The following is a 15150-nucleotide window of genomic DNA, read 5'->3' on the forward strand; positions in this document are numbered from 1 at the left end:
AACATGCGTAATTACAGTTCATAGGATGCTCCATATACTTAGAATTTTAAATATAATAATGCACAAGACAAAATGGACTTAGATATGTTTAAATATTTTATTTACAAATCAGCAGTTTCATATCCCTTGGTTTGAAAAAATCATCTGCAGTTACAGTTACTTATGTTGCAGACCCAGTAAATCTATTCTCTGGAAAAATATTGATCTGAAATCCTGTAGTATCTGTCAACCTGCCTGTGTTTGAGAACTACTGTACATGATAGTATAGAGGGCGTTACTTAGTAGAAGGCCTCTCTGATCTTGGCTTGCAGGCTGTCACAGGTCTTCTTGGCATCTCCCAGCAACATGGATGTGTTGGGCTTGTAGAAAATGGGGTTATCTACGGCAGCGTAGCCCACGCCCAATGTACGCTTCATCACAACCACCTGAAAAGAAATTAGGCAAGACGTGTGTGTGTGTTATCTTTTGCACCACACCAACAAAAAATTGTTATATCTCGACGTCATTTACGAGAAACAAACAAACCTGTTTGGACTTCCACACCTCCAGGACGGGCATGCCGGCAATGATAGAGTTGGGGTCTTCTTGTGCAGCAGAATTCACCGTGTCGTTGGCTCCAATGACCAGTGTCAAGTCTGTTTCTGTGGGCCACAGAAATGTACAGATATATTTACTTAAAACAGATGAAAGCGCTGACCGCAAGCCAAATTGTCCTTGCTAATGTTTCTGGGTTCTCCGGCACCACACTTATCTCCCTTTGTCATAAACAGAACCATATGTCTCAGACTGCATGCCTGGTTGCTAAGAAAACAAGACTGTTGCCCAGATAACATGGCACGTCTAAATACCAAGACACAACTCAAGGCTGCTGCAAGTGTAGATGAAAGAGGGTTGCAATTATTAGATATAATTGTTCTAGTAATATTATCCAACTCCTCCCTGCCAAAGTGAAAAGATTTAGATAATAGCAGTAAATATTTTTTAAAAACAAGTTTACCAGGGAAATCTTCATTGATCTCATCCATCTCCAGGACCACATCATAGGGAACTCCGGCCTCGGCCAGGAGGACGTTCAGCTGGCCGGGCATACGGCCGGCAACTGGGTGGATACCAAACCTGTCGGAGATGGACACGAAATACTGCCCTTCATCAACATTTTAATTCAAAACACAAAACTCCCTGATCAAGATGCCCAAAATATAAAAATACGCCTCTCTTTCAAAAATAAACTGATCTGTTGTAACAAGCAGATATTTGACTTGAGAAGCAGTAGCAAAGTTATGAGGGAAAAAAAGCATCAGGAATGAAGGTGTTGAAGCATTTGTTTATTTATTCAGTAGGACAGACAGTTACCAGGAAACTTAGTAGGAAGATGAGGTCAGAGAAGAATCTGTTTAAGTTTGGTGGAGGTTTGGATCAAAGGGCAAATAAATGAATTTTCTTTTCACTTTCTTTAACAAAGTGAGAATTTCGGAGTTTTGCAACATTTTTTCGTGAATTCTCAGAATAATTCATGGATCTTGATGAAAAAAATCAAACGTGCAGATCCAAATAAAAATCTAGAATCTAGGAAATTGAATTAAGGTTTATCGGGACTGACTGACATATTATGAGGAGCTCTGTTTGTTTTGACGTAGTTCAGGATTCACAGCTAAAACTTACTGAAGATGACAGTTGGGCCTCAGTGTGTTCTCTGAGTGCCAGTCTGGTTTATTATGTATCATATGACTTGATGATTATTATCACTGATAAATGAATGAGTTTTCACACGTTTCCTGTTGGAGGTGAATCTGCTATTAACTACTGAATTCGCTTTTGAATAGTTTGAACAATATTCTTGCATCATTGTGTTTAAAATCACATCAAATCTGAAATCGACTGAATACTGTTTTTATGTAAAGAAGTGGATTAAAGCATTTCTACGGATAAGTCGTGGCACAGAAGCAAAAAAAAGCAAAACAAATTACAATACTCATCTGAGATTGTACTTGAATGCAGTAGTAAAAAATAGACTTCTGTCTTTTAATACTCTCTTTAAAATGTACTTTGCCATTTTCCACTCGCCTAAGAGGAGACAAAATACTTCCCACAAATCACCATGTGTTTTTTTTTTAGAACTTCTAATTTAAACTTGGCTTCTAAAAATAAAAATCCCTGACGGTTGACTCTCGGTTTGACCCCAGCTGATGCCAGAGAAGCAGCAGTAATCTCATTGGTTTAGGACATGAGCGCAGAGACTCACCTGACGCTCTTTCCCTGCTCCTTCAGCATTTTCACCATGTCCGCAATCGGGTACTGAGCTTTGGCTGCACACAGACCCCAACCTGAGTACACGAGAACAAACAATTACACAAACACAAAAGTTGCATTCTTAATCTTAGGATAGAATCCACTTTATTTTACAAGTGTCTAGAGGTTCTGTAAGCCCTCCTTGTTTTTTTGTTTTATCCCATTATCCACTTTCATATTGTGGATTTTGTGTTCTCAGTATTTAACGCGGTTATTGTTCTTTCTTCAGTGGAAGCACAGCGATCCAGTTCTTCTTTCTTTGTCCCCCTCATTCACCACAAGTCTCCTCTCTCTATTAAATCACAGTGGTTCATTGATCGGAGAGGCATTTCACAGACGGAAACTTTTGCATGTGTGGCGTGTTCATGTGGGTCCCCTGCGTGCAAAGAGCTCCTTCCTCTGTGTGTGTGTGACCCCTGTTTAACCCTGGTGGTCAGGTACCTTGCAGAGTTCAGCATTACCCAAATCGGGTTTTTTAAAGCGAGTCGACCGTAACCTGCATCTTCTAATTCCCCAGACAACTGGAGCCTTCTGTTTCCTCACTGCCGTGCTTTGTTGTTGACGGCGCATGGAGAAGTCGTGAGTCTGGACTCAATAGCTCCTATGACTTTTCACTGTTTCTCTAATCAAAGCAGCATGTTGGACCACACAGCTGTCCCTGCGTTGGTTTGCAGCCATTGCAAAACAACAGCAAGTATCCAAGTTATTCGAGAGTGGTTCCTGTTGCTCCGGCCGCTCTGCAAGCACTCAGACGAGCCGGGCTTTTTCTGTCTAATAAATCACTGTGTGGTCATCATCTCACACTCAAAAATCAATCCCATCAACTGGTTGCTAACATGCACTGACTCTCACTTTATTCACTGCATTTGTTTCTCGAGACCCCGGGTGGCTGTGGGAGCATTTGTGGATAAACTGCTCCCTCTTGTGTTCACCGTGCCTCAGTTTTCCAGCTTTAATTAATTGCAGTCCAATCAGTCAGTCCAAGATTCTGACCACTTCTGAACGTTTTGCAAAAACGGGCAGCTTCTCCAGAGCTGCTGCACAAACACTGTTGATCTGCAGTTTGGCAGCACGGTCAGACTCGACGTTTTTTGTCAGATGGGGTTAATCAGATGGGAGAGAGCGTTGACGTTATTGATCCTGACATGTTGAATAGCTGCAGCTGGAGTGCAGAGGACGATCCACCCCGTCCAGTGATGAGGAAATCTGATATTAAAAAGCTTTCTCTTTTTCACCTGCCTCTTCAAAAGACTCCAGATGCTTTCAGGAGCTTCTCTACTTCCTGCTGCGGAAGAAGCTTGTTTGAACGCATGGTTGAAAAAAATCACCCAAATCTCCAATGGAATTAAATAGCAAACAGAAGTAGATGACCTTTTGGATGGTTAATATTGGAAGAGTATTAACCAAATTCCTCATGCAGTGAACACATTGACTACAGTGTTTCTCACAAAGGTTTTTAATGAATGCTGTTGATCAAGTTGTCTGTTGAATCAGGTCAACACAAAATTAGAGTTTAAATTCGAGCCTGACTGGTTTTGTGCTGATTAAAAAATCAGGGACAAAATAAATGTTGAATTAAACTTCTGTCAGTGTCTCATCAGTGTTCACTGTGTTCATGAGTTGCATGTACCTGGTGTGATGATGATGCTGTTGGCCTCTTTGATTATGTCAATGGTCTGGTCCACGTTGACCTCAGTGTGAGTGCCAACAATCTCCATGGGTTTACCGCCGGCTGTGGACGTGGTGCCGTACCCGCCCAGGATCACATTGGGCAGGGAGCGGTTCATAGCCTCAGGAGAGAAGAGGAGAAGAACTCACACTGAGGGAAATGTGCTGAGTGTGTCGTGCACATGTGGACAGATGTGTTCGTCTACTCACCACACACATAATGTAGGAGAGGATGGCACCGGAGGAGCCGATCAGAGCTCCTACGATCGTCATGAGGTTGTTTTCCAGTAAGAAACCTTCAGCGCACAGAGCCCAGCCAGAGTAGCTGTTCAGCACGGTGATGACCACGGGCATGTCAGCACCCCCGATGGCTGCTGTCAGAGTTACACCCTGTTGGAAGTGATGGGAGGCCGCACAGGTGAAAACAAGTTGCAGTTGGCAAAAGAATTCAAGTTAAACTTTTATTAAAACCAACTTTGTTTCCACAGAGAGAAAAAAAACGATATTCAAGAAAGCTCTGAAAGATCTGCTATGATAAATTATTTTATCTTTATAAATATACATGCAGAGGAATCGCAACAAGGTCGGCAAGGCAGGAAATTTCCTCGGCCCCCCCAAGAATGATTGATTATGGTTTGGTTCAACATAGGGCCCCCAGGTTCCTTTTGCCTGGGGCCCCCATTTCCTCGTGTTCCTGAAAAACTTACCATAACAGTGGAAAGCCCCGACACTCCCATCAGACACCCCATCCCTGTACCATAGCTGGTGCTGAGCATGAAAGGCACCATGCCTCCGACCGACGCCGCCATCAGGCCGGCGTTCAACATGTGTCGTCCTGGCAGCATCAGGGGGGCGGAGTCCAGCATGCCTGCAAGGAAAAAACATTTTCAACTCACATTTTCGTTAAAAAATGACGAGCCACACTTTGGTTCAGCTGAAGGGAAATAATGTGACGAGACGGCACGTGTGTCTTTGAACCCGGACTCTTCTCTGTGGAGGCCTCTGAGATTCTGACCAATCCACAAATCAAACAGCAGCCCTCCATCAACCACAGCCTAGCAGCCACTGCCAGCCACTGCCCTGCCCATGAGCAAATTACCGGAAAGCTTCACATGTGATCCTTTTGATCATTCACATTGTGATATAAATTGGTGAGTCTTGGTCTGGATTTACGAGAGGATCTTTGGCTTTAACTAGATGAAAGAGACAATCAGTGCCAGAGGACGTCCAGCTCAGTGTGTTTAGACAGATATTAGTGAGCAACGATGAGATTGGAAAAGGAAAGAGTCTTCTGACTTTAAATCACAGGAAATGCACAATACACATACTGTCCTGCAGATGCTACGAATAATAAGATGAAACCGAGTACCTTGAAGTTTGCCATAGGCCACCAGTGAACCGCTGAAGGTGACGCCTCCGATGTAGGTGCCAAGATACGCCACGGTTTTAAGAACGCCAGCGGCTGGGTGAGTGTCCAGGTGGGGGAACTCGATCATGAACTCGGCGACGCAGGTGAGAACGGCTGCCAGCCCCACGAGGCTGTGGAAGGCCGCCACGAGCTGCGGCAGGTCGGAGATTTCAATACGCTTGGCGATGGTCAGACCTGCAGTCGAGAAGAAGATCAGTCCAAAAGAGGAAATTAAAAAATAAATAAATAGGACAAATTTCTCAGTGAGTTACTATGTTTGGCAAAGTCAACCACCAGACACTAAACTTATCATGCACACTGGCTGGGTTTAAGTTTAAAAAAAAACATTATGAAGTAAAAAGTTAGAAAAAATGCCTAAAGAGGCAAACACCTGTTTTCAGTTACAGAGCCTGGTCTTCAAAGCCGATCTGATTGAACATGAGTCAAGTACTTAAGTGTGTTTTCTCGAAAACACAGAGACACTAATTTAACACCGAGTAAACCCCCCTGCTCTGCATGTGTGCTGATGATAACATCATTTATCATCCTGCTTTCTTAAATTACTATTAACAAGTACGACATTCAGACACGATGACGACATCCACTCGTCTCTGAGTCTGGACAGGATGATTGATGCTCTGTAATGAATTAGCAAAAAGGAAAAAAAAGTGCAGGACCGTAGGAGTCGCATGCAAAGTTAAGTAAACTGTTGGAGTTGAAAAGAGCTGCGCCAGAGCTTTATTATTTTTTATTTCTTTTTAAATGGAGACTGGCAGCCAGAGAAACCTTGTTGGTGCGCAGTGGTGGAGGAACTTTTACTCAAGTTAAAATACAATTAAATAGACAAAAATGTGCTCAAGTAAAAGTCACAGTAAAACATTAACTTTTCTACTTAAAGTAAAAGTTCATGCTTGTAAATATACTTAGTGTCTAAAATGAAAGCGCTAACACAGTGTAGCCTATTCCCTAATGTCATGGTCGACCACATCTTTAACTGTGCCCACTGTATATTATGTTAATACAAGAATAATACAGATTAATAAATAATGCTGCAGATGATACTTTATAGTTCATATGAATCAACGGAGGTGGCCTCTGCAAATCCAGTAGATATAGTGGAGTGGAAAGTAAAGATATTTAATGATAGATGTAGCTGAGCACAGATACATGAAAAACTTACTTAAATACATAAACAAAGTAAATGTACTTTGTTACATAAACCACTGATGCAACTGAAAACTGCATTGTTCATATTAATTAATGGCAGAGTCTCATCACCAGTGATTCTGCAGTCACACTTTGCTCTGATTAACGGATGTAGTTGATTGTAATGTAAAAGATATTTGCTGATATTTGTAATCAAGTAAAAGTGAAAAGTGCCTGAAAATAATCTACTTAAGTTAAGATAGATGGAAAGTGTACTTAAGTAGAGTTTATCAAGTGTTTGAAAAGAGCACAGGGTATCATGTGCATCTCAACTGTAGATCCTCCACAAGCAGGAAGTTACCGACCAAGGGTTCCTCCAGTGGCCATGGCCAGAGACATCTGAGACAGCAGCTCTGGCGAAGGTTTGAGGGCCCCGAGCGTGGCAGCGATGCCCCCTGCCACTCCAATCATGCCCAGGGTGTTGCCCAGGCGACTGGTGCCCTGAGCAGAGAGGCCGGCCAGCGCCCCGACACAACACATGCCTGAGCCCAGGTACATCATCTAAAGTAAAACCCCCAAAAGCATGAGTTGAACTTATTTGTGTGAATGATTATCAAGTAATACACAAACGGAAAAAAAGAATATTGAGTGGTGGCAATAAAAGCTGAAATAATTGGTCAACGAATCCATTAACTCACTGACAGATATTTAGTCTTTAAAGTTTTTTGGGTATCATGTGTAAGTGGAATGATGATCTGTGTACTGTCACCTGCTCAATGCTGTATCCAGCTGCCACCGAAGCTCCATATCCGCCCACAAATGCAGCTCCAGGCAGGACATACAGGTAGTTGTACTCAGGAGGGTCCGTGGGACGCTTGAACATGTCCAACATCCTCTGGGTGATCAGAAAACCACCTGCGCGCGCGCACACACACACACACACACACACCATATTTAAGGGGTTGAATGGATAAAGGATGAATCTTGTTTTCTGTTGTTCTGTTTGTGTTGGATATCAGACCAGCAATGTTGATGGAAGATACAAAGGCAGCAGCCAGAGCGAGACCCTCGGGCAATGAGGAGGGGGTGAGTCCTCCGCCCATCAGCACCAGACCACCTACTGCCGTCAGACCTGACACACAGAGAGAGCAAACATTAAACATCTCAGAAACATCTCACTTGTCCGTGACCACTTTATGTTGGCTCCTGACCTGAGATGGCATTGGTGACAGACATGAGGGGGGAGTGCAGAGCGGGGGTCACACCCCACACAGTGTGGTATCCCACAATGCCCGCTAAGCCGAAGGTTGTGACCATCTGAGTGAAAGCTGCGTTGGGGGATATGATGCCCAGAGCCAGACAGGTGGAGAGACCTAGAGAGAGGCAGAGCAGAGCCGTGTTGTCGCCCTTTAATACGTCAGTGTTATTTTCACCCATGTCCCGTTTGTTTGTGATTGTTCGTTAGCAAGATAACACGAAAACAACTGTTCGGATTTTCACTAAATTTTTGTGGATAGATGCCGTATGGGTCAGGGAGGAAGTCATTTTATCTTTTCAGGATTTTTCTTTCACATTGCAAGACACAGCACTTTTAAAAAATGTCACCTTTTTGCAAAAAGAATCAGACATATTTAGGGAAATGATATTTATGAGTTTTTAAAATTTGGCACAGCTTGTTTGAATTCAAGGGGACTATGGTGCAGGTCAGAGCAACTTTCTACAGCTAAATAATGTGTAGTTTCAAACGTTTTCCTCTCCTAATTTACCACTGAGGCAATAGAACAATTTAACATTAAAACCACGCACTTCTAATTATTACATTTTATAACAGTGACGCAAGTGTAATGATTCTTTGTTTTTCTGAAACTTTAAAGATCAGAAAATTATTTTCCGAGTGTGTCTACATTTAAAAGTCCAGTTAAGATACAGTGATCTCAGCAACAAAGAGATAATTTTAGCAAAAAGGCAAAACCCATTTTTTATTATCAGTCCCCTGATGATTTTTTCTATCAATCACTTGCTCAATAAAACATCTGAAAAAATAAAGGGAAAAAAATCTCAATGATGAAACTTCCAAGCCGGAGGAGTTGGAAATTCAAAACCAAATATACTCAGTTCACGATGATGTACGACAAAGGAAAAGCAGCAGATATTTACAACTTAAAAGCTCTCAAAATTTGAATAAATCAACCAATTGTACCAGCTCTATTTGGAACTCCTTTATATATTGCACAACCAAAATATAACATCAGAATAAGAAGAAATTATGAGAGAATTAGGGCTTGAAAAATTTAAGCCAAACAAAATAAATTATTTTGCAAAGAAATTTGAAAAGTATCTTTCAAATCCCTCATTAAAAAATAATTTGTAGTGCTTGAAATTCTGCCACACGTCTGGAAGTCTGAGTGTTCTTTTGATTGAACTGCGTGTTCGTGTCTGACCTGCAGTGTAGACGCCAGCCGAGGTCATGGTGCGGTTGAAGGGGGAAATTGTTGCCGCTTTCTCAGCCTCCAACTCGATGACAGATTTTTGTTTTATTGGTGCTGGGGGGACTGTTTTGGGCAGCGGGGATGGGAACATGTTCTTGCCTTCCTGGATAGACCAGAAAACACACACACACGAGACGACCAGTGTGAGAACACAGACCATGTCCGCAGAGTTTTGCGTGAGAAACACACATCAAGACTCGACTGGAGTCTTGCGTTGTGGGTGATCTCGCCTGGATGGCGGGAGCACTCGCACGGACAACACAGGAGATTACACTGAACAAACAGCAATCACGCAACCAGTTAGTGGAGGTTTCCAAAGATAAATTCTCTTTTAAGGAGCCTGAATAATGCTTAGTTTGATGAGGGGTAAACCGATATGTCCTGTTGAGGTTGCATGCTCTCTCTGCCATAAACAGTGTGTCAGAGTCAAAATTCCTGGACAAGTATATTTTGAAACGTTCATAACATTCTTGCTGGAATCCAACATGAGCTATTCCCAGCTGGGATCTGGTTTTTAGTAGTTATTTGGCGCCGGATCATAGCATGACAGGATCCGATAACTCAAGCTGAGAGTGAGGGACGCCAGCGGAGATGGAGGCTGCCAGCAGACGGCTAAAACAAATTTAAAAAACCCACCTTCATAACGAGCGTCCCGCGGATGACATGGTCAATTGTTCCATAGTCAAACTCGTCTGTGGGCTCATAGTGGAAGTATTCCTTGTCGGGGCTGATGGCCTTCAGCAGCTTCAGTACGTTGTTTGAGTACAGAGTGCTGGCCTGCGAGGCCATGCGACTGGGCAGGTCTGTGAAACCAATGTGTGTCACTCCCTGCTCATCAAAAGAAAGGTTAACCATTAGTCGGTTTCAGGTGAATAACACAGAACGCCAGTTTGTTTTCTTTCCTCACCTTGTGGACATACAGCTCACCAGGCACCGTGGTCTCGATGTTGCCCCCCGCCTCCGCAGCCAAGTCCACCACCACGGAGCCGTCTTTCATCGACTCAACAAACTCCTTCTTGATCAGGATGGGAGCTCGTTTCCCTGCGTTAGAAGTGAGGGGGATAAAACAGACAGATGACATGAATCAAATATCTTCTCGACAATTTCTAGCCACAAAAAAAACCAAAACATGCTTTATCAAGTTGTTACGGCTAAAATGCTCCCAATCGATTTCCTGCTCATCATCAACAGATGTGAGGCAACATCAGTATTCAGTTCACATCAGTAAAGTTCCAACATTTACCATTTGTACCTCTGCCAAGGAGGTTGTGTTTTCATATGTTTATTAGTTCGCAGGATCACGCAAAAACTCAAATGATTTCCAGGAGATTTCCTGGAGGGGAAGAGCATGACCCAAGGAAGAACCCATAAAATGCTGGTGCACATCCAGAATTTTTCTTACTTTCTTTAAAACGGCGTGATAATACAAAAGTCAATACATAAATTAATAAATTCAGCCGAGGCCAATAAATAAAAGAGAAGGAGAAAGAGCCGGTGCTACTGACCTGGAATCAGTGCTGTGCTGATGACAATGTCAACCTCTTTACACTGCTTAGCAAAAAGAGCCATCTCTGCATCAATGAACTCTTTGGACATCTCTTTGGCGTAACCTCCGACCCCATCTCCAGACTCTTTGATGTCTACCTCTAAAGGCTCCGCCCCAAATGACTTGAACTGTTCCAGGGCTGCCGGCCTGACACAGGAGGACACGCTCAGGTTATCATCATCATCATCATCATCATCATCATCATCATCATCCTCATCATCACAGCCTTCATGTAATAGTCTGCTGATTTTTTTTATTCCCCTTCATCTTGTACCTGGTGTCAAATCCTCTCACTATGGCTCCCATCGACTTGGCTGCACCTGCTGCAGCTAAACCAGCCACTCCACCTCCGATGACCAGGACCTGTACAGCAGAAACATTCATGTTTATTATTGTGGGAGACTGACACAGTCCACGGTTACATATTTTAATTTTAACTTCTCGGTTGTTACCTTAGCCGGAGGCACTTTTCCTGCAGCTGTGATCTGACCAGTAAAGAACCGGCCAAAGTTGTTGGCAGCCAGAACCACAGCTTTGTACCTACAAAGCAAAAAGAAACGACTCATGTTTTCTGTGACTACAAATTCCTGAACAGCTTCAAAAACATAAATCTACATGTTAATCACCCTGCGATGTTTGCCATGGAGCTGAGTGCGTCGTAGCCCTGTGCGATGGTGACTCTGGGCACCTGGTCCATGGCCAGCACGGTGCTCTGTCGCTCCGACAGCTTTGCCATCAGCTCTGAGTTCTGCGCTGGATAGATGAAGCTCACCAAGGTGCTCTTGGGCCTTAGGAGGTCCACCTCGCTCAGACTGGGGGCTCGGACCTTCAGCAGGAAAGGGATGTTCAAAAGAATTAATGGAAATTCAGTTAACATCCAGACTCAAGTAATCTATGCTCTCGGATCTGTGCTAACCTTGAGGACCAGGTCTGAGCTTAAGGCTCCGTTGACGTCAGTGATGGTGGCTCCAGCCTCTTTATACTGTTGGTCGGAGAACTTGGATTCCTCTCCAGCTCCACTCTCCACCTGCACCTTGAAGCCCTGTTTGACCAACGCCTGCACCCCAGCAGGCGACAACGCCACGCGTCGCTCATTCTGTAAGGTCTCCTTAGGAACGCCTACCACCACGTCCTTGTAGAGCACACCTGGACACACACAAAGCAGCTGGGAGTTGAGTCCTCGGTACATAAAGAGACCAGGAACTGATTTTAAAAACAAAACAATCTGTCAATGTAAATATCACTAAAAAAAATTGCAAATTTAAGTATCTTTGACTTTTTGTTCAACAACGCAGGAGAGTGTGTGTGTGGAGCTGAAGTTGTGTGGCTGCGTGTCAGGTTACACATTTCTCTCCATACACGGTGTGATGACCTCCCCAATGTGGTGACATTATTAGCAGGTGATTGGCCCTGTGCCAGACAGCACATACACACACACACACTCTCACAGCGGCCTACACATCCACACAGACACACTTTCAAATCCAAACTCCGTAACTTGCTAAGATTCACATACACTTAAAAGCCAAGTACCCTGCAAATGGCACAGACTCCATAAACACATGTCTGTGAGCGGAATCAGCCAGACTGTAGTGAAAGTTTTATATGTCACCTTTAACTGACCTCTCACATGTTCTCACATGTTAGCAGCACAAAGTTACCACATGGCCCGCACCACTGTTCCCTATTTTGGGAACATCTTTAGTAGCGTGCTGCAAACAAGTTCACGATCTGTGGAGTTTTCCACTCTTCAAGCCAGAAGGAGCGTGTCCTTGAGTGAACTCTTAACGCTCCCATTCCTCAACTCGCACTCCGAGGAAACACAGACCAAAGACAGCACACAGACCCAACTTGTCCTCTGTGAGAAAAACTAAATGTAAGGAGGAGATCTGTACATTTCCTACCTCTGGAGGCCTTGTGGTCCCATAACACAGGGAAAGTCCTGAATTGCCTCCTTCCAGGAATCTTCTGACGGACCCCCCGCTGGAGCAAAGTGACAGAAGAGCTGGAGATGCAGCGCAGGAGGGTCGACATGGCCACCGAGCGTCCCTCTGGCTCCTTAATACGAAAAAGAACAAGCAGATGCGGGTAATAAATGACACTATTTCTTCATCTGCTGTTAAATAGCGAAGAACATTATAATCCCCCCTCTTTCTGAACAGGTCCTGAGCCCCAGAGTCACACACTCAGGCTGTCTGAGCTGCGAGGCCTAGAGACGACAGAGTGACATTTCAGCTCCACAGGACACGACACACGCAGGGCCCAGGGTTGATTACAGACTCCGGGCTTGTTTCGCGAGATCTGGATCTGTGACGGCACAGAGGGGAACTGTGCCAAGTCTGGTCCTGTTGTGGGCAGGAGCAGAGAGAAGCAGGCGAGGAAACAGATAAGTCAAAGAAAATTTTTAAGGGACTAAAGCGATCAGGACTCAGACACAGGCATCGTCTGACATGAGCACACTGAAGAGAGAAAATGTGGTTTGAGCAAAATAAAAACATGTTTTCATTCCAGAACTAGAAAGACACTCAGAGTGCGCACGTCTGCCAAGGCCCAACAGTCTCCGTATGAAACCACATTTAAAATGACTGGATCCAGATTCTGCTCCAAATTCAAAAATAGATTTTCTTCATAAAGATATTGAATTTTTCTCTGAAAAATCCACAAAAATGTTTAAAAATACTCACAATGGTAGAAAGAAAAAGGAAATTTAAAAAAAACTACAAATTCCTGGATTCAAACACTAACCCTAACAAACTAACTAACCAATAAACAATTTAACTAACAAACAAACAAATGCCTCTTAGGACATCATTTCCTGGGTGGAGGTAATTGCATAAAGAAGTTTGGATCTCTAATGGTTCCAATCCGTTAAAAAAAGTTTTAGGGATACACATCTTAATCAACTTAATCTACTTACTACCTAAAATCTAGAACATCCACAGGTCTCTGGCACAACTCATAGTGGTGTAACCACACTGTGATGCAAATGAAAGCCACATTGATCATTTTTGACTTGAGAATTTAGTGCTTTTGTCTTTATTTTAGTGATAATATGTTCTAAGGAATCCTTCCACAAAGTTTCTGGGTAATCGGTCCTGTAGGTTTCGTGTAATCTTGCTTCCAAACATCAACCAAAGGGATAGAAGGGAACAGATAACCTCCTTGGCAGAGGCAGAAAACAATTATGACTGTGGAAACTTGTTCTACTCTGCTTGGTTTGATTTCTGACACAAAATAGTTGTTTCTGAAAATGTAGTGTCTGTTTATTCCCATTCATTCTCACTGCACCCCCCAGTCAACACTTCATGCTGTACCTCTAATCCCTTCATACACCGAAACACTGATTACTTGTGTCAATAATCTCAGACTGCCAGACAGAACAGACTACAACTCTCAGCAGTCACCTCCTACCCACAATCCCCTCATCTGTTTGCAGCTACATGCGGCAGAGACTACACACACACACACACACACACACACACACACACACACACACACACACACACACACACACACACACACACACAGAAAGACAAACAACCTTCTGCACCTTCGATATTACTGCTCCGCTGTTTATATATAAATAGCAGATCTTGTGACTTGAGCACTCTTGATAAACTCCCTGCAAGAGCTGCTTAAAGAAACCAACCTGCAAATTACAGGCTGGATTAACATGTTTATCAGTCTCTGCTGCTCAGTGCAGCCAGACTTGACTGAAAGAAGCCGTCCAATCAGAGTCCAGCACCTGCCAACCTCTGTTGTGTAGCTCAATCATTAGGTGGGTAATACACTTGCAGTGGTTGCATTGAATTTAATGTTATGTGTCTGTGAACAAAACAAATCAAATGAATCCCTTCCTCATTTACTTCCTCATTTCATAAAAATGAGTCTAAATCCAGAGAAGTTGAATGCATCACAGTGGGTGTTCAATCCTCACTTAGGAGTGATAGTCGGCTGTCGGCCCACTCCATCACAACATGGCCCTTAGTGATTCAGTGGCTCTTTTTCCACATGGAAATTGTGACTCTGTAGAAACTTTAATTTAATGTTGAACCAACTTCAACCACAAATAAACATTTCATGTTGAATTAACAAACATTTCGGTCTGTAAACACACAGAATAACAATATAAAGTCGTGAGAGAAGAAAAAGTCTGAATGATATTCGACCTCAATAACGAATCCAGAGAAAAACAAGAAAATAACAAACAGTTCAAATCTTTCTATTTCCTGCACCTTCCTGAAATCATCTTCCCAGACAAACATACAGAAGAAGATCAAACTGTGCTGGACTCACCTCATGTTAGTGTCTGAGATCAGCTGTTAGTTACTTCTACAGCTTATATTCACATCGTTTATAGTGCTTAAAATATTTGCATTATCTAAATTAGCACATCAAATAATTAACTTTAATAAATCCCTGTTGACTTTATATTGGCTCAATAAAAATAAATGAAACAGAACGTAAAGCACCGATTGTCGGTTGACTTTAAAAAAAACACATTTCTAATAAATAAAGTTTGTATAATTTGATAAATGTGTTTGTTTCTAACTCACGCGGAGGAAAACGGCAGAACAACGTCCGCTGTTGGAATGACATCACTT

The 15150-nt window shown here is 43.0% G+C and overlaps 1 protein-coding gene across 2 annotated transcripts; it reads right to left on the minus strand.

Moving 5' to 3' along the window:
- Positions 1–83: 83 nt before the first annotated feature.
- LOC109637247 (NAD(P) transhydrogenase, mitochondrial-like) lies at positions 84–15148 on the minus strand. 2 transcript variants are annotated; one of them, XM_069529296.1, is made up of 22 exons: positions 15103–15148; positions 12451–12891; positions 11463–11692; positions 11173–11372; positions 10999–11086; positions 10821–10909; positions 10506–10693; positions 9908–10041; positions 9637–9828; positions 8953–9103; positions 7723–7884; positions 7533–7643; positions 7281–7426; positions 6877–7072; positions 5327–5560; positions 4665–4825; positions 4168–4347; positions 3920–4079; positions 2243–2324; positions 998–1116; positions 526–641; positions 84–425 (listed from the first exon to the last, which is right to left on the minus strand). In XM_069529296.1, the coding sequence occupies exons 2-22, from the start codon at positions 12578–12580 to the stop codon at positions 279–281; spliced, it is 3216 nt and encodes a 1071-aa protein (XP_069385397.1). In that variant the 5' UTR covers positions 12581–12891; positions 15103–15148; the 3' UTR covers positions 84–278. The 2 variants fall into 2 exon arrangements, with proteins under 2 accessions (XP_069385397.1, XP_069385396.1); XM_069529295.1 differs by having other exon boundaries at positions 14843–15126.
- Positions 15149–15150: the final 2 nt, after the last annotated feature.

Source organism: Paralichthys olivaceus, chromosome 1 (assembly GCF_024713975.1).
Source record: "Paralichthys olivaceus isolate ysfri-2021 chromosome 1, ASM2471397v2, whole genome shotgun sequence".
NCBI lineage: Eukaryota > Metazoa > Chordata > Actinopteri > Pleuronectiformes > Paralichthyidae > Paralichthys > Paralichthys olivaceus.

Excerpts from the sequence above, each read along its gene's own strand:
- LOC109637247 (XM_069529296.1), bottom strand. The coding sequence starts at position 12,580 with ATGTCGACCCTCCTGCGCTGCATCTCCAGCTCTTCTGTCACTTTGCTC. Across the intron at positions 10,910-10,998 it reads GAAAAGTGCCTCCGGCTAAG|GTCCTGGTCATCGGAGGTGG; the intron begins GTAACAACCGAG and ends TCTGCTGTACAG. Across the intron at positions 10,694-10,820 it reads GTGAGAGGATTTGACACCAG|GCCGGCAGCCCTGGAACAGT; the intron begins GTACAAGATGAA and ends CTCCTGTGTCAG.